General features: G+C 40.0%; 1 protein-coding gene across 2 annotated transcripts in view; it reads left to right on the forward strand.

The window, feature by feature from the left end:
* Vps13c (vacuolar protein sorting 13 homolog C) overlaps positions 1–22,992 on the forward strand; it is a 164,516-nt gene that overhangs the window by 42,902 nt on the left and 98,622 nt on the right. For both annotated transcript variants that reach the window (XM_027411258.2, XM_035443791.1), the window contains exons 14-21: positions 1,797–1,859; positions 5,106–5,232; positions 5,767–5,861; positions 8,707–8,849; positions 9,567–9,759; positions 11,014–11,128; positions 11,788–11,924; positions 12,933–13,056. In XM_027411258.2, coding sequence (XP_027267059.1) covers positions 1,797–1,859; positions 5,106–5,232; positions 5,767–5,861; positions 8,707–8,849; positions 9,567–9,759; positions 11,014–11,128; positions 11,788–11,924; positions 12,933–13,056 — 997 coding nt within the window. The remainder of the gene's footprint in view (positions 1–1,796; positions 1,860–5,105; positions 5,233–5,766; positions 5,862–8,706; positions 8,850–9,566; positions 9,760–11,013; positions 11,129–11,787; positions 11,925–12,932; positions 13,057–22,992) is intronic.

Genomic DNA, 22,992 nt, shown 5'->3' on the forward strand with positions numbered 1-22,992 from the left:
TATAGACTATTTGGGAAAATGTGTTTGGTTTTCTAATTCTGTTTCAGAAATGGACATCAGACTCATTTAAATGTTCATTTGTTAGATCTTGTTTTATTCATAAATATCTTTGTACTTATACTGTAGTGTTCTCTCCCTTTTAGAACTTAAAGTATTATTTATAAACAAAACAAAACCCCTTTCCTCCTTGAGAAAGGTTCAGGGGCACAAGTGAGCCCTGAATACAGAATTTGTTTACTAGCATCTGGTGGCTGTTGCTGCCATCGAGTCCCAGTGTCCGGGATGTAAGACTGGGCTGGTCTCTTGTGCTTCTGAATCATGATAGTCACCAGTGTGACACATCAGGAAGAACCTAGGTGTGAAAGCCAAAGATTGGGACTCAGGTGCTTCGTGCTTACCGGTGTTCTGGTCACAGACACTGGTTTCCCAGCTTCTTAAGTATAGTGTTTCTCCTTAGGAATAAAGTGAAAACTACATTTGTTTTCCAGTCCTTAGAGATGTATAAACAAAATATATGAATTACCTGAGTTAGGGGTCATCCAGTAAATGCTAGAGTCTCAGTTTTTCCTTTAGTCTATGTGGTGACTCAACTAATTTACATTCCCCCTTTAATTTTTTTGTAATGACATAGTTGCTATAAAATATTACTGAGTAGGGGAGAGTAAGAAGTAAGGATCACACACACAATATACCTGAAAACAAGTCTCCTTTTTATTATTTTTAAAATCTTATGTATTTAAAATTATGTGTACATGCATGTCTGTGTATGTGTTTGTAAACACAACAAAGTATAGGAGGCAAGAAGGGGGCATCAGATGCCCTGGAGCTGGAGTTACAGGTGCTAGTGAGCTGCCAGAGGTGGGTGCTGGGAGCTAAACTCCATTCCTCTGCAGGGAATCCAGGCCAGTTTTCCAGCTACCTCTTCAGCCTCCCACGTCCTTTTCTTTTCTTTTCTTTTCTTTTCTTTTCTTTTCTTTTCTTTTCTTTTCTTTCCTTTCTTTCTTTCTTCCTTCCTTCCTTCCTTCCTTCCTTCCTTCCTTCCTTCCTTCCTTCCTTTCTTTCTTTCTTTCTTTCTTTCTTTCTTTCTTTCTTTCTTTCTCTTCCTTCCTTCCTTCCTTTCTTTTTTTAAACCTTTTTAAAGATGTTATTTATTTTATATGTGTGAGTGTTCTGCCAGCATGTATGTATGTCTGTGTACCACGTGTGTGCCTGGTGCCTGTGGAGGTCAGATCTACAGATGGCTGGGAGCCTCCATACTGTAGGTTTTGGAAACTGAACTTGTTAGAGAAGCCAGTTGTCTTGACCTCTGAGCCATCTCTTCAGCTCTAGAACAGCTCCCATCATAAACATTCTTGCTTTTATGTGCAGTTATGTATGTCTCACAGAAAAGCTTTATTTTCAAACTACTTTGCTCAGCCTACACATAGGGGGGAGGGCCTCAGCCTTGCCCCAAATGATGTGACAGACTTTGATGTTTCCCCATGGGAGGCCTCACCCTCTCTTAGGAGTGGATGTGGGGTGGGATGGGAGATGGTGAGGGGAGTGAGACGATGGGAGGGAGAGGGAACTGGGATTGGTATGTAAAATAAGATTGTTTTTAATAAAAAATAAATAAAAAATAAAATAAAAATAAAGATTTAATTTCTTATAGAACTTTTACTTTTCTTGCTATAAAAATTAAAATAATTAAAAGCTCATGCTTTCATTAGATCACCATCAGTATTGGTAATGACTGGTTGAGTCCATCAGTCATGGAGTATGTTTTTGATCTAATCATTATTTTTCTTGTTTCGCAGGACTTGGAGAAGAGTCTAGATGTTTTTAACATAATTTTAGTGAGACAACAAGCACAAGTTGAGGTAACCATTTTGGTTAACTGACTTTAGTCTTTATTAGTCATGTTGATATCACTGTTTTAAACCCAGGATGAAGAAATCTCTTTTATGGAAAGTTGCTGACGTTTCCCCAAATGGGAATAGAGATTGGGTTCTTATCGCTTCATTTAGTGTCTAGAGGAAACTAACTGGAAAAAAGATGCTAATATTGGAAGGAAGAGCTTTAAAGCCTTGTAATCTAAAATTTATAAAAATGTAAATCTGCGTTCTCCATCGTTCTAGCAGCTTAACTTTGCAGTTAACATCTGGCATCAGGCAGTGGTTTTCCTTATGACCTTAACATACATACTTCAGCTTTGTCTTTACTCATTACATAATTAATTTTTTCCTTTCTCCTTTTCTCTTCCTTCTTTTTTCTTCCCTTCTGCTGTCTTTCTCTTTATTTTTCAAAATCAGAACCAATTTGTTTATAACTTTTTTTCCCCCTGCCTGTCCACCAGGACATTATGTACTTTGTTCTTTCCGTGTCATTGCTATTCCTTTTCAGTGATTAAAATTGCTAATGAAATAGAGCTTATAGAAACATTAGATAATGTAGATCAGCAGAAGGAGATGCTCTCGTTACTTCACTCGCTGTCTTTAATGCTCAGCTGCCTGCATTTCCTTTTAAGTCCTTCCTACAGATCTCAAAGGCATACCACCTCCTGTTCTGTGATGCTGGAGATTGAGTCCATTGCTCAATCATTCAGCTCTCCTTCCAATCCATACTCATTTTAAAATGAGACTAAAGCAATTCATTTATTTATTTATGTAGCAAAAACTTAATGAATTCCTATCATTCTAGATTATGGTTAAGTGCGTGGACTTGAAGGTCAGATGGTTCCAGTTTTGCAGGCTTTTTTTGTGACCTGGGACTAGCTATTTAATTTCTTTGTGCTTTACTTTTCTCATTTATAATGGGACTTGTGTCCTGTTCTTATTGTGGGGAATATGTGATAGTTCATTTAAAACAGTTGGCCTGTTAGGGGCCTGGCCCTCTGGAATGACTAAGTGATTTTTTTCTTCCTCTTTATCATTTATATTAGCATAATGGATTGAGCAAAACAAAGGAATCTCTTCCAGTGGGAGAGAGGGATAATAAACATACAGTTAAACATGAAGAGGCAGAACAGAAACATAAATAGAGTGCTGGGGCTAGATAGTGATGATAGTTGGGATTGCAGTTTTAAACAGGAGGGCAAAGAAAGCTTCACTCAGAAAGGGAGATTGGACTAATGATCCAAGGAGGGTGAGAGAGTAGCCAGAAAGATGTCCAAGGGCAGAGGTAAACTAGGAAGAAAGAATAAATGGTACCAGTTTAAAGGTTTGAGCCTGGGAGCTCATCTGGCTTATTCAGGGAATGTTGTAACCAGATCTTTGAGGGGGGAGGGTGGCAGCCACTGTGACAGAGTGAGAAGTGACAGAGTGAGATGGAAGTGGTGCTGCTGGGAACTGGAGAGATCACCATGTTGTATAGGATCTTATAAGCAGCCTTGCATTTTGGCTTTTATTCTGAATTGTCAATTCTTTAATATTGCTTTTGAGAAACAGGATGTTATGATTGGGTATGCTTTAGAACTCATCCTAGGTGCTTTGCAAACAGGAGGGAGAATGAGGGTACAAATAGGGGAGACCAGCTGGTATTGAACTGATTGGGGATGGGTGGCATGATCTTAATGGAGATTGGTTGCAGTGGAGTGGATAGAGAGTGTCAAAGTCTAGATGTTTGGAAGGCAGTCCCCATATTACTCAATATAGGTTGGATATAAGAGAGTTCAAAACCCTGGGTTACTTTGGTATAGATAGTTGAAAGTGTAGATCTGTCATCAAATGAGATGGGGAAGATTGGGTGGATCAACTTGGGTGCGGTGTGAGAAGATCCAGAGTTCACATCAGATGCGGGAATGTGAACTCAGAGCTCAGAAGAGAAGTCTGTGTTGCCCGTATCAACTCAGGATGTGTTAGACCATTGAGATCAAATAGTCACCTAAGGAATTAGAGGAGAGTTGCAGAGGTCTAAAGCCTTTGGTTGTCATGCTCAGAGAGATGGGAAGCAACTCAGAGGTGACCATGAGGTGTAGTGGATTTGAAGGAGGAGCTGTATTAACACAACTCCAAATCCAGGAGAGTGACTTGAACACCTGTGCATACCTGTTGCAGAAGCACCTGAGTGGCAGCTGAGCTTCAGACCTGAGCTGTATAGTCACATGTGTGGAATGCTTTCAAATAATATTCCTTTCTTCTTTCTGTCTTGGATGACTGACTGTCTCTTTCTGCTCACTCTGTCTATACACAAACACTACATACAAACATCTATATAAGATGTATAGAATATAAAGACACAATGTGTGTATATGCACATACATGTTTATGCTAGAATGAAAATACTGTGTTTTAATACATCTTGATACCTTTTCCTGTCTTCACTCTTTAATGCCTGCACTCATGGATGATGTAGGACAAACACTGAACATTTTCCCCATGGTTAGCTTTATATTCAGTCATCAAACCTCCTCTTATATTACAGAACTTAATTTTTTTTCTTTTAACTTCTCTTCTGGTATGTTTTTACTTTTTCTTATGGGAAACTTATGTTAATGATTCGCTATCCATTGAAAATTCTCTTAAAAAAGTAAATTTGATGATTGTTAAAATCAGGGAATGGGAAGATAGAGTTTAAATCATTTACCCCTTTTCTTTATACCTGTCTTCTGGTTTTTGAAAAATGGGCCAAGAGAAGTAGCAGTAGGAACCACACTGGGATTTATATCAGGCAAGAGGTGAGATGGGATTTGAGGACCATTTCTGTCACTGTCTCTCCTTCCCACTGTGAACTAGTTTGAAAACTAATAATGTGTGTAAATTTTGAAATATGCTTTCTAGATGAATGCATTACAGGTACAGAAGCTTCTTCCTTTAAAGACTCATTTTCATTTTATAAACCTATTATTCTAGTGTCTTCTTTGACTCTCGCATGTTACAGTACATCGGGAAGTTCACGGATTCCTTAGCTATATCTAAATAGTGTGTCTCCTGCAAAATCCTATCAGTAGGTGTAGGAAGTAGATTAATCCATAGATTATACTATCCAGGCCATACTGTGAGCATCATTTCAGAAAGAATTGGCCTCCTCTCCTGTCTTACTCTATTGAAGTAGTAAATTGACCACAGTTATACTTAACAGTGAGCAGAGCGTTTCTTCTGAATGAATCTTCAATTTTTATTTTTCAGATCATTCATTCTGGGCAGAAATTAAGAAAAAAGTCTGCTGAGTCAGGCGAGAAACGTGGCTGGTTTAGTGGGTTTTGGGGAAAGAAAGACTCTAAGAAGATAGATGAGGACTCATTGATCCCTGAAAGTAAGTGTCAAGGCAGGCAGACATCAACCATCAGCAAGGAAAAGCCGTGTAGATTGTTTCACAAGCCCAGCAGAGGAACACATGAACACATATGACAGACTATATAATTGCTTTATTTTTCTACCTGGAGTAAAACTTGACTCGTGACAAATTTAACATTTTCATTGCTTAGACGTCTCTGAGTTTTATATTCCTTTTTGTTAACTTTTAGATGGTTTTTAATGATAAGTTAAGTTTTTAAATTTAAATTTAAATTTAAATTTTAAATTTTCGGTGAATATCGGTGTATATCTGAGAACTGAATTTCATTAATAGTGATTGTCATTTTTCAGTTTCTTAACACAGTCAGATACAGGGTGTTTTTTTTAAAATTAAGCCAAACTGGTGTGTTAGAGGAATTAGGTGGCTGATTTTGCTTTAGCATTCATGTCTGTGGGCTTTCCCCCCTTCCAGCATATTTTTGTTGATTATTAAAAAAAAATTATCGTTAAGACTGAAGCCATTCATTTCCTAAACGACTGTCTTATCTCATAGCCATTGATGACCTCATGACTCCAGAGGAGAAAGACAAGCTCTTCACTGCCATTGGCTACAGTGAGAGCACTTACAACTTGGCTTTGCCCAAGCAGGTAGGTGTCTGGTGCCTTTACAAGTGTCTTGATTCACTTGCCGAGTTATCTTGAGTTGGGTTAAATTAGTGAAAATGTGTTGTCCTTAGTTTGGTTGCCTAATGTTGTTCTGGGACCTTATTAAGTCAAAATTCCTCAAGTGTAGGATTGCTTGTTTTAGTGAGTAAAGGAAGAATCTGGTGAAAATTCTTGTTAGAGTGTGCAGTTGAATCTTTAAGACATTTTTATTGTGAAGTTTAACTCCTAGCTAGAGTGAACAGATCAAAAGCATCCCCCATATTTGACAGGTTGAAAAGTCACTGGCTACAGTGACCACCAGTGTCAAGGGTTAGAATATTGCAACTATCCTAGAATTCCCTATGCTTCTCCTCGTCTCTTCTCTAGAGATAACCAGTGTCCTGATTATTACCACAGTTGCTTCTTTCATTTCCTTTTGTGTTTTGTTGTAGGCCCTGGGAATTTGTTCTGTATATTTTTCATCTTTCTGTAAATGAATCACAAAGCATGTTTTCTCTTGTCTGGCTTTGTCCTTGGAGCCATCTCTACTGTTGCACCTAATATATTTTGCTCATTTTTATTGCTGTATGGGGTTCTATCATTTGAAGTACCAGAACTTACTATGTCTGTACTTTTGTTGAAAAGCTTTTGGGTTATCTTTATTTCTAGTTCACCCCACCCCCTTTAACTGTGTGTTTTCATTCCCATTGAGTAAATACCTAGGAGTGAAATTGTTGGGTCATAGGTAGATGTATGTAGATTAAAAAAAGAGGTTCCTCAAATATCACTTATTGTAATGGCCTTCTTCATATGTTTACTTTTAGCCATTCTAAGGGGATGGCATGCTTTCTCGCTGTATTTTTAATTTGTATTTTTCCTGATAATGATGTTGAGCATGTTTTCATGGATGGTTGGCCATCCTGTGTGTTCATTTGTAAGTGCCCACTTCAAAAGAGGTGGTTGGCCTTCCATTGCTGTCCCAGGGACTCTTTGTGAATTTACTTACAGGTCTTGTATCTTTTGTACTCACGTACAATTTTTAGAATCATCTTGTGCTTTCCAGAAAACATGCTGCTGCTGTACTGTTAGAGATTGTGTTGACTTTAGAGATGATTTTGGGGAGATGGGAAGTGTCATGGAGTTGCATCTTGTGTCCCCTCATTGCTCTGTGTCTGACCATTGCCCTCATTTCCCTTTTCTTGAGTGATGTCTGTTGTTTTCTTCCCTCTAATGAAGATCTGCTTGTAATTATTTTCTGAATTTTTGTTTTTTTTCTGAAAATATCTATTATTTTCCTGTGTGTCTTAAGGAGATTCCCCCCAACTTTTCGTTTAAAATTCTAGATTGTTAGTTCCTTTTTAAAAAAGAGTTTGAGTCCATAATTCTATTGCTGTCTGGATTATACTGTTTGTCAGTACGTTCAGTTGTGAGCTATATTGTATCATTGCGACATTTGTGCTGACTTATTTCCTTTATATGTTGTTTTAATGAGTGAAGTTTTTTTTTTTTTTTGATGCAAACAGCAAGAGGCTCTATTGTAGTTGTTTAACGAGCTAACCCCATGTTAGCTCAGGTCTTTCATCCACCCACCATGGAGGGAGGTTAGGAAAGATGGCTCTAAGCGCCTGCATAGAGATCTTAGAGGGCAGCATAAGGGGAGTGTCTAGGGGTACGCACAGGCTCAGGATTGGTGTGCCTCCAGGCTTGGAGGGTTTGCCCTGTGTTGATTGGTCAACTGGTTGTTATGGTCCATAGGCCCTTCCAGGGTGGTTGCTATGCTCTGTGCATCATTGCTGTGCACTTGTCTGTAAAGCACACCCAGAGCCATAAAGCATAGCACTACCAGCTGACGTGAAGGGCATTTTTATTTAAACTTTTCTTAGTGTGATTTTCTATTTTTTCTTTATCCTTGAGCATTCTATATAGAAATGCAATGAAATGACCAGATCCACCTCTATTTCTGTCTTCTACCTCTCCCACATCTCCAACATGTCTCCCTCTGAACTTTCTGTTTTTCTTCCTATACCCACCCCTGCATCCTCTCTGTCTGTAACAACTCACTAAGTCCAATTTGTGTTGCTCATGTAAGATATGGGCACACCCATTGGAGAAAGTTTTTTGAACTCTTTAGGTTTTCAGCATTTTACTGTGGTATAAATTTATAATTGCTTTTGTTCATGTAGTTTGACTGTCAAAGGTCTCATCAGTGTAAAGAGTTTCTGTCACACTGATCCTTCCCTTCTCATTCGGGACTTCTGATGTAGGCTGTGCCTTTGTGGTGTCTTCTGTTCCCTTTTCAGTTCTCTGCATTTCTAAGTCTTTTCCTTCTTCATTTGGAGAGTTTCCTCTAATTTTCTTTAGCTGTTTGTTCCTGGGTCTCAACCAGACCTGAGGCTGCTTCATCAGTGCCACTGCCTTGTGCTAGGACCTGATTTCCAGTATCTTCCTGGCGAGCCTCATTTCACAGGCTGTCTTCTTGCTCATAAAAGTGCTCATGCTTAGGGGGAAACACATCCCCAAATTTCACATCATCATCTCCCTAGTGGTTGTCTGTCCTAAGAACATTTTTGGCTAGAAGTATAGTCACACATGCATGTGCATGTATGTGTATAGTGTGTGTGTGTGTGCGCGTGTGTGTGTGCGTGTGCGTGTGCGTGTGTGTGTGTGTGTGTGTGTGTGTGTGTAAGTGTGCTATCTGTCCAAGTAGGCTTTCATTGAGAGTATGTGGATGCTGGAATCTGTAAGTTTCATTGAATCATTTGATATTTCACCGTATTTAATTAAGATGAAATCATTAAAGCTAGAATTTATTCATATTATAACTGTTTTCATTCACCCCTCTGTTTAGTATGTGGCCCATATACTGACTCTGAAGTTGGTGAGCACCTCTATTACAATAAGAGAAAACAGGAATGTTCCAGAAATCCTGAGAATTCAAATAATTGGCTTGGGTACCCAAGTATCCCAGCGACCAGGAGCGCAAGCACTTAAGTAAGTTTTTATGAACTTATTTTCATTTACATTTATGGTTTTAGGCCATATATATATCATCTTATGCAGCATGAAAGAAAACTTGTTTATGTTTTATGATGAACAGTATAAGTCACTGTTCTAATTTCCCTCCTTGCCTCTCTAAGTGCTTGTCACGCAGGGTTTTTATTTTATTTCTCTGCACCATGGCAGCTGTTCAGGGTATGGTACATTACATTTCTCTTTTCAGGAGTTTTAAATCATATTTGATAATAGTATATGCAAAAAATTAATTCAAGACTATTTACCACTTTAGACAAGTTACCATAGAGCATGGTGTGAAATGCCTACAGTTAGACTGCACTGTTCAGTTGGTTCAGTTGTGGGCAAGAGTAAGTGAAACAGTAGGGGGTGTAGGCAGCTGGATGGAAAGGATGCCAGGAGAAGCAGGAGGAGGATGTGGGAGTGGTGTGGAAACAGGGTGATGGCATTATCTGTGTTTAAACATTGTGACCAGAACCTGTGGCAATGCTAGGGTTGACTACAGTAGGTTTTTATGTGGGTGGTAAATAGCTAATAAGACAGTGACTGACAGCAACAAAAGCAGGTTTTGTAGTAAATGAAGACCAGCCTAAGGAGATGAACTGTAACTTTGGGCTCAGTTGATTTTCAAAGGAGTGTTCAAAGGAGTTGCTGTAATTTTATTTGTTACACACTTGCTTTTTCCTTATTGGATAGGATAGAAGCAAAATTAGAACATTGGTACGTCACAGGCTTGCGCCAACAAGACATTGTGCCATCACTGGTGGCTTCCATTGGGGATACTTCATCGTCCTTGCTCAAAATTGAGTTTGAAACCAACCCTGAGAACAGTCCTGCTGACCAGACTCTGATTGTTCAGTCACAGCCTGTGGAGGTCATCTATGATGCTGTAAGTGTAGGCAGGATGACTTTTAAAGCTGTCTCTAGGATTGGGGAGGTGGCTTAATCCGTAAGTGCACTTGATACACAAACACGATGCTCTGAGTTTGAATCCTTAGCATTCAAGTAAAACATTGGCATGGGCGTACATGTGCCTGTAAAACAGCACTGTAGGAAGTGGCCAGGAGGGTTGCTGGCCAGCCTAGCTCCATGTTCAGTGAAAAGCCCTGTGTCAAGGGAAGAAGGCAGAGAGTGACAGAACATGACACCATGTTCTCCTCTGGCCTTTGCAATGTGCATGGGTGCACTCACCTGCATACACACATGATTATGTATTATACATGCATATCCCATATACACACACATAAATACATTTAATTTTTGTGTGTGTGTGTGTGTTGAAAGGATGGCTCAGTGGATAAAGGCTCGGCAAGCCTGATGACCTGAGTTCAATTGCTGGAAACCATGTGAGGGCAGTAGGAGAGAACAAGCACTCACACACAAATGATAAATTTGAAAACAGTTTTTTTTTTTTTTTTTTTTTTTTTTTTTTTTTTTTTTTTTTTTTGGTTTATCAAGAGAAGGTTTCTCTGTGTAGCTTTGGAGACTATCCTGGCACTCGCTCTGGAGACCAGGCTGGCCTGGAACTCATAGAGATCTTCCTGCCTCTGCCTCCCGAGTGCTGGGATTAAAACCAATGCCTGGCTATTTGAAAACATTTTATATTGTAGTGGAACACACATGACAAGACTTGCCATCTTATACATTTTAAGATTGTGGTTCAGTTGCTTAGCAACATTCACAACTGTACTAAGTTGCTGGACAACTGATCTTCAGAACTTTCTTTGTCATATAAAATCTGATATTTTTATATTCAAGTTTTGTATGTAGGTAAGAGTGAACAGATTTCCCCGTTTCTTCTCTAAATGTCAAAGCCTTGTGGCAGAATCCAAATACAGTGTTGAGGGATGGGATTTATTCTCTACCTGGAGGCTGAAACTTGAGGCCATGTCAGTTGCTACTTTCATGTGCGGCTTAGACCTCTTGTCACTGCCGTGATATATATAGGTTTTTCTTTCTCCAGTAAGCTCACTTGGCTGTTCCTTGCTCACATGGTCTCTCACTCCTGAAGGGAATGTAGTAGCATAGAATGTCTGTGTATTCCTTAGTTCAAAGCCACGACTGTTTATAACTGAGGTCAATCCTTTAGATTTATAATATACATTTAACGTATAACTGTGGTGTTTTAAAATTCTTTTTACAGAAAACAATCAATGCTGTAGTTGAATTCTTTCAGTCAAATAAGGGGTTGGATCTTGAGCAAATTACATCAGCTACATTGATGAAGTTGGAAGAAATTAAGGAAAGAACAGCTACAGGTGAAATTTTTAGTGTTGTCTATCTGCACCAACTAAACTTGAAACATGTCCATTGTAATGGAAACATTGTGTTTTAAAGTAGTTTAGGTTGTTTTATTTCTGTTTTAAAATTGGGCTGTGTTACGTGGCTAACTCAGAGTTGTACAACTTGCTAGACTGCCTGAGAACCAGAGTAATGGTGGATGCAGATGCTTCTCTCTGCCTTACATCTAAGATCCTGCACCTTGGAATGAACTTGAGTTGGAAAGCAGCCCTCCATCTCTAGTCTTCAAGCCATTCACCATGTTGTGCATGCCTAGTTGTAAGGAAGCCAGCAGACTATTTCATCAGGTTGTTTAACCAAGGAAACAAATCATTCTATGCCTAGACAAAATACTAGCTATACACAGGATTTGCTGTATTATGTATATATGCTATGGGATATTTGTTTTCTATCAACTAATTGCAGGTTTTACTTTACACGATGAATTAAGAATCTAGTTTTTGATAGAACTGACACTATTTAATACTTTTCAAGTAAAATTCTTAGTCTTTTCTGGGGGTGGAGGGAGGCTTCCAAGGCAAGGTTTTTCTGTGTAGCAGATTGTTATTTTCTGGTAATAGTATCACTATATAGATTACCTTGACCATATTATTTTTTTTTCCTGGCCTTCTTTTAGGACTTACACATATTATTGAGACTCGGAAAGTCCTCGATTTAAGGATAAATCTAAAGCCTTCTTATCTAATAATTCCACAGACAGGTTTTCACCATAAAAAGTCAAATCTTCTCATTTTAGACTTTGGTACTTTTCAGGTAGGTATATATGTACTTTTTTCTTTTTATCTTTGACAAGTTTGGTAACTGTATGTCTGATAGCTTGCTATTTCTCTTCAGTTCACTTAAATTAAGCCTAGACTTATTTTTCACATATTATATGGCTAACCAAACAAAGAAATGTCATTAGATATTTCTGTAATGGCAATAATTTGGCATTGAGGACTGGATGGATGATTTTTCTCTTTTCTTAATAGGAGAGAAACCATCTTAATCTTTACGGTTTATAGAGTTTAATTTTACAGTGTCATTTTTTGGGCCATATATTTTTGACAGGAAATTATCAATATATACATGTAATATATATATATATATATATGTATGTATGTATATATATAATTTATGTCATATATATAATGTGTCATATTATGTATATGTATCATAAATGCATATTTGATTGCTCTAAGCAACTAGAGAAGGGTTTTGGCTTTTGCATCTCATTGACTCTAAGCATTTGGCAAAGGTAATGGTTAAACTGAATTGAGTCTTGATTCCATCTGGGAAGGGGAAAAGGAAGTAGGTTGGAGCTGAGTCCTGATAGCCTCTTCCAAGGTAGTGTCAGAAGTTGAAGGGCTCAAGGCAGGCAGTAGGAGAACCAAGCCATAGTCGGTGGTACCTACCTCTTCGGAGTCAGGCAGGAAGGAAATTTCCTTCTGGATATGACATTTGAAGGAGACAGCTGTGTAATTGGCTCAGTAAATGCAATGTGCTCAGCATCTCTTACTCAAGCATAACTGATATCTGAGTTCAGACTCCTAACGAACTGCTTACAAAATCACCAGGAAATTAGGCAGACTATGAGTTTATCAAGAAAGTCTCCTATCTTCAGTTAGAAGTTTTGCAATTTGACCAAAATGTGTTGATATATGTGTGTGTGTGTGTGTGTGTGTGTGTGTGTGTGTGTGTGTGTATGTGTGTATGTGTGTGTGTTGTGTGTATGTATACTTTTATGTAAAAAATTTAGTTTTTTTCTTCACTACATTTTAGCTCAACAGTAAAGACCAAGGTACACAGAAGACGACTAATTCATCTCTGGAAGAAATAATAGATAAGGCATATGACAAGTTTGATGTGGAAATAAAGAGTGTACAGTTACTGTTTGCAAAAGCAGGTCAGTCACTGCTCAGCTCTTTGAGTGGTCATATTAGCTCCAGTAGCTTTGGGGGTATACATGCATGCATTATAAGGCTTGGCAGTATGTGTGCATGGGTGTGTCTGCTCATGTGCATCAGTCTCAGCCACTGTCCTGTACACTTGTCCTGCTGATCACTTCAGAAAACCCAGTAGGAGTGGCCCAGTGCAGAATGCCACAATCTAGTAATCCTAGGGTTCCCAGAACCATTTGAACCTAAGCTTGTGCCCATATGGCCTCTGTCTATAGCATGACTATGAGCTGTCAGAAGACAGCAGAAGTTACAGTTGGTTCAAGCTCTTCTGTCTTAATGTTTTGATATGTTTCCATGTTCTCCATGCTGCCCTTATTGGAAAATGTTTATTTGGTCCAGTTTTTATTTTTGCATTGTTAAAACTACTTTAATAGGCATCTGAGGACCATATATCTAAAGAATACTACATCTAAAAAACACTACAGTAAGCTTCGTTGATCTGAAATTCCTAAATGCGGGCTCTCTGAAACATTTTGAATGCTGATACAATGCCACAAATGAAAAATTCTGAATGTAATCTCTGGTGTGGGTTGCACTTAAAGCACACATGCCCTGCAGATGCCAAATGGCCCTTGAGCTACATAGTGGAGGTGTATGTAACACAGGTGGACTTTGTGGTCAGACTTAGGTCCCATCCCTAAGCTATCTCACTATATATACGAACATATTCTCAGATCTGAAATTTAAAACATTTTCTCTGTTTTACCATGATTTCACTACAGATACCCCTCCTAAAGATACGCTCTTAAAATTGAAAAATAGTTTATTTTCTCACAGCTTTGTTTTCTATTGCTTAACTACAGCTTTTTGGTTCACCACATCCCTTTAGTTACTGGAAGAAAAGTGTTCATTAAATATCTTTGAGCATGCCATTTTCTGGGAAGTCACCTGACTTCCACGCTCTACTCTGCACAGTAAGATCTGTTAACATTAAGTTAACATGTCTGCATGGAGTCTGTCAAGAGACTCAGAGGTTCTTTTTTTTTTTTTTTTTTTTTTTTTTTTTTTAAGATTTTATTTATTTTTTATGTATACAACATTCTGCTTCCATGTATATCTGCAGGCCAGAAGAGGGCACCAGATCTCATAACGGATGGTTGTGAGCCACCATGTGGTTGCTGGGAATTGAACTCAGGACCTCTGGAAGAATAGTCGGTGCTCTTAACCTCTGAGCCATCTCTCCAGCCCCTGGAAAACGGTTTCTTAAAGATGACATTAAAAACCTTATAGGAACATAGAAAGAAAAAGAGATAGGACATGAAAGGTCAGACATTTCTCTGGCACCAGGACATGAATACTCAGATACTTTCCCAATATCAAAGTATCAATAAAGAAATCTGAAACTACTAGTTCCTCTCAAAGAAAAGTACATGTAGAAATTGCCAGAAAAATAAAGAAACTTAATCCTAATAGTTAGAGTTAGGTATTAATCATTATTTTGAGAACTTATAAAGAATAAGATTATAACTGCAATCCATATAATAAAGTTGACATACAGATTACTCAGAAACTGGTATACACCTGAAAATGATACTCTAGGCATCACAATATATTCATCTGATTTCATATTGTCAAGAATTAATCACAGGGCTCAAATCTCTTACTTTAGAACCACATTTGCTGCCAGCTAGGGCACAGTATGAATAAGATGTACTTAGCTAGATATAAACATTTGGCTTACTATATAATGATATGGGGTAAAGGTCAATGACATCAAGGGAGTGGAAAAGAAGAAAAGAAACTAAAATGTTAATGATTCTTGGAAAATGATTAAAGAGAAATTATTTGGAACTGATCGTGCTTGAATGCATTAGAACTTGTATAAATAAAGATGGCCTGAGCTAGTTGGGGCCATCAGTTTGAAAGACAAGGGCTGGTCAGATTCTTCACTTTTCACCAACTTCACACATCTTTCCTGTGGCACATGAACTCTGCTGGAGCTGGACTCTGGCACTTCAGCTCAAGAGGATCCCAAACCATCTCTGGCTTCCTTTGGCACCTGTGAACATACTCATACACTTACATGAGAATAAAAAGAAATCAGGGTTTTTTAAATGGCAGAATAGAGACTGGAGCTATAGTTCAGTCAGTAGAATGATTGCCCAGTAAGCACAAAGCCCTCCATTCAATACCAACTACTGCCCTCCCCTCAATTGACAGAATGGAACAAGCATTAAAATTCATAAGTGAAATGAAGATTTTTTATCCCATTGCTGATTTACTGATAAATATTAGTCATAAACTGAACTTAATCTTAGAAAAAAGGGAGATTGCTGTCTAAATGCTGTGGATACAGTTACAAAAAGAGGTATTGCTTGTATTTTCATTTGAGTATTTATAAACAAAAGAACAGAAGACACACAAAAAAAACTTTAATTGAATTATTTTAGTAGTAAGATTTTGGGTGATTTTTATTCAAGAATTGAACTCTGTTATAATATTCTTTTGAGCGACAAACCCTCTTTAAATAAATTTATTAATTGTATTTTATGTATGTGGGTCTTTTGCCTGCTTATATGGTTGTGCATCACATGTGGACAGTGCCTATGGAGGCCAGAAGAGGATGTCAGATCCCCTGGAACTAGAGTTAAGGATGAATTTCAGCCACTATGAGGGTGCTAGGATTCAGAACAAGGTCCTCTGGAAGAGCAGCCTGTGATCTTTTTTTTTTTTTTTTTTTTTTTTTTTTGTTTTTTTTTTTGTTTTTTTTTTTTAATTTTATTTTATTTTATTAGTTCTAGTTAGGGAACAAGCTTATTTCAAGTCCCTTCTCCCTCTCCCTCCCCTCACCCCCAAACTTTCTCCCCCACCCCCAGCCCATCCCCCCAACCCCATCCACCCACTACTCCCCAGGCAGGGTAGGGCCCTCAACGGGAGCTCAGCAAAGTCCACCAAGTCTTCCTATGCTGATCCTGGGCCCTTCCCCATGTGTCCAGGGCCAGAGTGTAACCCTTCATATGGGATGGGCTCTCAAAGTCCCTTCTTGCACCAGGGAAAAATACTAATCCACTACCAGAGGCTCCCTGGAGTGCAGAGGCCTCCTTATTGACATCTATGTTCTGGGGTCTGGATCAGTCTTGTACAGGCCTCCTGGACAGCATCTGGGGTCGATGTGCTCTCCCTTGTTCAGGCCAACAGTTCCTGTGGGTTTCTCCATCCTAGTACAGACCCCTTCGTTCTTCATTCCTCCCTCTCTTCAACTAAATTCCCGATTTCGGCTCATTGTATATCTGTGGATGTCTGTCTCTGTTTCCATCAGCCACTGGGTGAGGGCTCTAGGATGGCATAAAGAGAAGTCATCAATCTCATTTTAGGGGGAGGGTTTTTAGGTTATCCTCTCCACCATTGCCTGGATTGTCAGATCGTGTCATCCTTGTAGGTCTCTGGAGATCTCCCTGGTTCCTGATCCCTTCTCGGGCCTACAGTGGCTCCCTCTGATATCGTTTCTCTCATCTTGCTCTCTTTCCTCTATTCTTCCCCCAACTCAATGTTTCTGCCCCTCCATTTCCTCTCCTCTTCTCCTCTTCTCTTGCTCTTATTGTAGCAGCTCCTTCCCCCCCACCCTCATGCCCCCAATTAGTTCGGGAGTTCATGCCATTTCCATTCCTGGGGACCATTTAACCCTTAGAGTCCTTCATGTTTCCTAGTTTCTTTGGTGAAGAGCATTATATACTGGTAGTCTTTTGTTCTATGTCTAAAATTCATATATCAGTGAGTACATACCTTGCTTGTCTTTTTGTGACTGGGTTACCTCACTCAGGATGGTTTCCTCTAGTTCCATCCATTTGCCTGCGAATTTCAAGATTCCATTGCTTTTTTCTGCTGAGTAGTACTCCATTGTATAAATGTACCACATTTTCTCAATCCATTCTTCAGTAGAGGGGCATCTAGGTTGTTTCCAGGTTCTGGCTATTACAAACAATGCTGCTATGAACATGGTTGAACATATGTCCTTGTTGTAAGTACATGCCCTATTTGGGTATATACCCAAGAGAGGAATGGCTGGATCTTGAGGTAGACTGATTCCCATTTTTCTGAGCAACCGCCATACTGATTTCCAGAGTGGTCTTACAAGATCGCACTCCCACCAGCAATGGAGGAGTGTTCCTTTTTCTCCACATCCTCTCCAGCATAGATTGTCATTGGTGTTTTTTATTTTAGCCATTCTGACAGGCGTGAGATGGTATCTCAGAGTTGTTTTGAGTTGCATTTCTCTGATGGCCAATGATTTTGAGCACTTTTTTAAGTGTCTTTCAGCCATTTCAGATTCCTCTGTTGAGAATTCCCTATTTAGTTCTGCACCCCACTTTTTAATTTCGTTGTTTGGTGTTTTGGTGGCTAGCTTCTTGAGCTCCTTATATATTTTGGAAATCAGTCCTCTGTCAGATGTGGGATCGGTGAAGATCTTTTCCCATTCTGTGGGTGGTCGTTTTATCCTACTGACTGTTTCCTTTGCCTTGCAGAAGCTTCTCAGTTTCAGGAGGTCCCATTTATTAATTGCAGACCTCAATGTCTGTGCTTCTGGCGTAATGTTCAGGAAGTGGTCTCCTGTGCCAATTTGTTCAAGGGTAGTTCCCACTTTCTCTTCTAGAAGATTCAGTGTGGCTGGATTTATGCTGAGATCTTTGATCCATTTGCACTTAAGTTTTGTGCATGGTGACAGGTATGGATCTATCTGTAATTTTCTGCATGTCCGAATCCAATTGTACCAGCACCATTTGTTGAAGATGCTGTCTTTTTTCCATTGTATAGATTTAGCACCTTTGTCAAAAATAAGGTATCCATAGGTGCGTGGTCGATATCAGGGTTTTCAATTCGATTCCATTGGTCTATCAGTCTATTTTTGTGCCAATACCAAGCTGTTTTCAGAACTATGGCTCTATAGTAGAGCTTGAAGTCGGGGATGGTGATGCCTCCAGAAGATCCTTTATTGTAAAGAGTTGTTTTGGCTATCCTGGGCTTTTTATTTTTCCATATAAAGTTGAGTATTGTTCTTTCAATGTCTGTGAAAAACTGTGTTGGGATTTTGATGGGGATTGCATTGAATCTGTAGATTGCTTTTGGCAGGATTGCCATTTTTACTATGTTAATTCTACCTATCCATGAGCATGGGAGATCTTTCCATTTTCTGGTATCTTCTTTAATTTCTTTCTTTAAAGTCTCAAAGTTCTTATTGTACAGGTCTTTCACTTTTTTGGTTAGTGTTACCCCCAGGTATTTTATGTTGCTTGTGGATATTGTGAAAGGTGATGTTTCCCTGATTTCTTTCTCATTGGATTTATCATCTGTGTATAGTAGGGCTACTGATTTTTTTGAGTTAATTTTGTATCCTGCTACCTTGCTGAAGGTGTTTATCAGCTGTAGGAGTTCCCTGGTAGAGTTTTTCGGGTCACTAATGTAGACTATCATGTCGTCTGCAAATAGTGAAAGTTTTACTTCATCCTTTCCAATTTGTATCCCTTTGATCCCCTTTTCTTGTCTTATTGCTATAGCCAGAACTTCAAGTACAATATTGAAGAGATATGGAGAGAGTGGACAGCCTTGTCTTGTTCCTGATTTTAGAGGAAACGCTTTGAGTTTCTCTCCATTTACTTTGATGTTGGCTATTGGTTTGGTATATATTGCCTTGATCATGTTTAGATATGTTCCTGTTATTCCTGTTCTCTCCAAGATCTTTATCATGAAGGGATGTTGGATTTTGTCAAAGGCTTTTTCAGCATCTAGTGAGATGATCATGTGGTTTTTCTTTTTAAGTTTGTTTATATAGTGGATTACATTGATGGATTTTCGTATGTTGAACCATCCTTGCATCCCTGGGATAAAGCCTACTTGATCATGGTGGATGATTTTTCTGATATGTTCTTGTATTCGGTTGGCCAATATTTTATTGAGTATTTTAGCATCGATGTTCATGAGGGATATCGGTCTGTAGTTCTCTTTCTTAGTCATATCTTTGTGAGGCTTGGGTATCAAAGTGATTGTAGCCTCATAGAAAGAGTTTGGCAATATCCCATCTGCTTCTATTGTGTGGAACAGTTTGAGGAGTACTGGAATTAGCTCTTGTTTGAATTTCTGGTAGAATTCTGCAGTGAAGCCATCTGGCCCTGGGCTTTTTTTGGTTGGGAGGCTTTTGATTACTGCTTCTATCTCATTAGGGGTTATAGTTCGATTTAAACTGTCTATCTGATCTTGATTTAATTTTGGTAAGTGATATTTATCCAGAAAGTTGTCCATTTCCTTTAGGTTTTCCAATTTTGTGGAATACAGGTTTTCAAAGTATGACCTAAAGATTCTCTGGATTTCCTCAGTGTCCGTTGTTATGTCTCCCTTTTCATTTCTGATTTTGTTAATTAGCATGCTCTCTCTCTGCCTTTTGGTTAGTTTGGCTAGAGGTTTGTCTATCTTGTTGATCTTCTCAAAGAACCAACTCTTTGTTTCATTGATTCTTTGTACTGTTTTCCTAGTTTCTACTTTGTTGATTTCGGCTCTCAGGTTGATTATTTCCTGGCGTCTACTCCTCCTTGGTGAGTTTGCTTCCTCTTGCTCTAAAGCTTTCAGTTGTTCTGTCAATTCTCTAATGTGACTTTCCTCCAGTTTCTTCATGTGAGCACTTAGTGCTATGAACTTCCCTCTTAGCACTGCTTTCAGGGTGTCCCATAAGTTCGGGTATGTTGTGTCTACATTCTCATTAAATTCTAGAAAGTCTTTGATTTCTTTTTTTATTTCTTCCTCAACCAAGGAATGGTGCAATTGGGAGTTATTCATTTTCCACGTAAATGTAGGTTTTCTGCAATTCGTATTGCTGTTGAATTCTAGCTTTAATGCATGGTGGTCTGATAAGATACAGGGGGTTATTTCAATACTTTTGTACCTGTGGAGGTTTGCTTTGCTGCCAACTATGTGGTCAATTTTTGAGAAGGTTCCATGTGGCGCTGAGAAGAAGGTATATTCTTTTGTGTTTGGATGGAATGTTCTATAGATATCTGTTAAACCCAGTTGTGTCATAACTTCTTTCAGATCCTTTGTTTCTTTGTTAAGTTTCTGTCTAGTAGTTCTGTCCAGTGGTATAAGGGGGGTGTTGAAGTCTCCTACTATAAGTGTGTGTGGTTTTATGTGTGGTTTGAGCTTTAGTAATGTTTCTTTTACAAAAGTGGATGCTTTTGTATTAGGGGCATAGATGTTCAGGATTGAGACTTCGTCTTGATGGACTTTTCCTGTGATGAGTATGAAATGCCCTTCTTTATCTCTTTTGATTGCTTTCAGTTTAAAGTCTAATTTGTTAGATATTAGTATTGCTACCCCAGCTTGTTTCTTGAGCCCATTTGATTGGAAAATCTTTTCCCATCCTTTTACTCTGAGGTATCGCCTGTCTTTGAATTTGAGGTGTGTTTCTTGTAAACAGCAGAAGGATGGATTCTGTCTTCGTATCCATTCTGTTAGCCTGTATCTTTTTATGGGTAAGTTAAGACCATTGACATTCAGGGATATTAACGTCCATTGTTCATTGGTTCTTCTTGGTTTTGGATTTATTGTTGGTGGTATCATTGCGTGTGGATTTTGCCCTTCTGTTTCTTTTTGTGTTTGGTGAAATTCGATTAACTACTGACAGTGTTTTTGTGAGTGTAGTTATGTTCGTTGGGTTGGAGTTTTCCTTCCAGAGCCTTCTGTAGTGCTGGATTTGTTGATATGTATTGTTTAAATCTGTTTTTGTCGTGGAATATCTTGTTTTCTCCATCTATAGTGATTGAAAGTTTTGCTGGGTACAGTAGTCTGGGTTGACATCCATGCTCCCTTAGTGCTTGTAGGGTATCTATCCAAGACCTTCTGGCTTTCAGAGTTTCCATTGAGAAGTCGGGTGTGATTCTGATTGGTTTGCCTTTATATGTTACTTGGCCTTTTTCCTTTGCTGCTCTTAATATTTTCTCTTTATTCTGTAGATTTGGTGTTTTGATTATTATGTGTCGGGGGACTTCTTTTTGTGGTCCAGTCTGTTTGGTGTCCTGTAAGCTTCTTGTACTTTCATAGGCATATCCTTCTGTAGGTTGGGGAAGTTTTCTTCTATGATTTTGTTGAATATGTTTTCTGTACCTTTGAGCAGTATTTCTTCACCTTCTTCTACACCTATTATTCTTAGGTTTGGCCTTTTTACGGTGTCCCATATTTCCTGGATATTTTGTGTTAGGGTTTTGTTGGACTTGAGGTTCTCTTTGGTGGATGAATGTATATCCTCTAGCGAGTCTTCAGTGGCTGAGATTCTCTCTTCCATCTCTTGAATCCTGTTGGATACACTTACATCTTTAGTTCCTGATCGTTTATCCAACCTTTCCATTTCCAACATGGTCTCATTCTGTGTTTTCTTTATTGTGTGTATTTCAGCTTTCATGTTTTGAACTATTTCAAGAGCTTCCTTCACTTGCTTGGATGTTTTTTCTTGGCTTTCTTTGGATTCTTTAAGAGATTTATTTATTTCTTGAATTTTTTGGTTTGTCTTTTCCTCCAATTCATTTAATTTTTTGTTTGTTTTCTCTTCTATTTCTTTAAGGGATTTTCTTGTTTCCTCTTTAAAGGTCTCTATCAACTTGCTGAGATAATTTTTGAGGTCCATCTCATCTTCATGCTCTGTGTTGGGCTTTTCAGCTCTTGCCGGAGTGGAGTCCCTAGGTTCTGGTGGTGTCATGTTGGTCTTTGTGTTGTTGAGTGAAATCTTATTCTGTCTTCTCCCCATATCCTTTTAGTGGGTGCGGGTGGGTTCTCTCTATCTCCTCTTGTGGCCCAGTGGTGTGTGGGGGCTAGGAATTCGATGTCCACAACTCTAGATGATCTCGACGCTCCTGGTGGTCTCCTCGCTAGTTCCTAGTTTCTTGGTCGTTCGGCGGAATGGAAGAGTGGGGTGCTACCAGATTTGGGGCACAGGGAGCTCCTCCCTGCCTGGGCTTGTCTGGCCCAAGCCGGCAGGCTCAGGAGGGGGTGGTGGGATGGGGGTGGTGGGGTGTTCTGGCCTGGAGTCGGGAGCGGGCAGGAGCTCACTCACCTAGTTCCAGGTCAGTCTGCGGCGGCGGAATGTAAGAATGGGGTGCTAGCAGATTGGTGGGGCAGGGGGCTCCTCCCTGTCTGGGCGTGTCTGGCCCAAGCCGGCAGGCTCAGGCGGGGGTGGTGGGATGGGGGTGGTGGGGTGTTCTGGTCTGGGGTCGGGAGCGGGCAGGAGCTCACTCACCTAGTTCCAGGTCAGTCTGCGGCGGCGGAATGTAATAATGGGGTGCTAGCAGATTGGTGGGGCAGGGGGCTCCTCCCTCTCTGGGCGTGTCTGGCCCAAGCCAGCAGGCTCAGGCGGGGGTGGTGGGATGGGGGTGGTGGGGTGTTCTGGTCTGGGGTCGGGAGCGGGCAGGGGCTCACTCACCTAGTTCCAGGTCAGTCTGCGGCGGCGGAATGTAAGAATGGGGTGCTAGCGGATTGGTGGGGCAGGTGGCTCCTCCCTCTCTGGGCGTGTCTGGCCCAAGCCGGCAGGCTCAGGCGGGGGTGGTGGGATGGGGGTGGTGGGGTGTTCTGGTCTGGGGTCGGGAGCGGGCAGGGGCTCACTCACCTAGTTCCAGGTCAGTCTGCGGCGGCGGAATGTAAGAATGGAGTGCTAGCAGATTGGTGGGGCAGGGGGCTCCTCCCTCTCTGGGCGTGTCTGGCCCAAGCCGGCAGGCTCAGGCGGGGGTGGTGGGATGGGGGTGGTGGGGTGTTCTGGTCTGGGGTCGGGAGCGGGCAGGGGCTCACTCACCTAGTTCCAGGTCAGTCTGCGGCGGCGGAATGTAAGAATGGGGTGCTAGCGGATTGGTGGGGCAGGTGGCTCCTCCCTCTCTGGGCGTGTCTGGCCCAAGCCGGCAGGCTCAGGCGGG

The sequence above is a fragment of the Cricetulus griseus genome, chromosome 4 (assembly GCF_003668045.3).
Source record: "Cricetulus griseus strain 17A/GY chromosome 4, alternate assembly CriGri-PICRH-1.0, whole genome shotgun sequence".
NCBI classification, from domain to species: domain Eukaryota; kingdom Metazoa; phylum Chordata; class Mammalia; order Rodentia; family Cricetidae; genus Cricetulus; species Cricetulus griseus.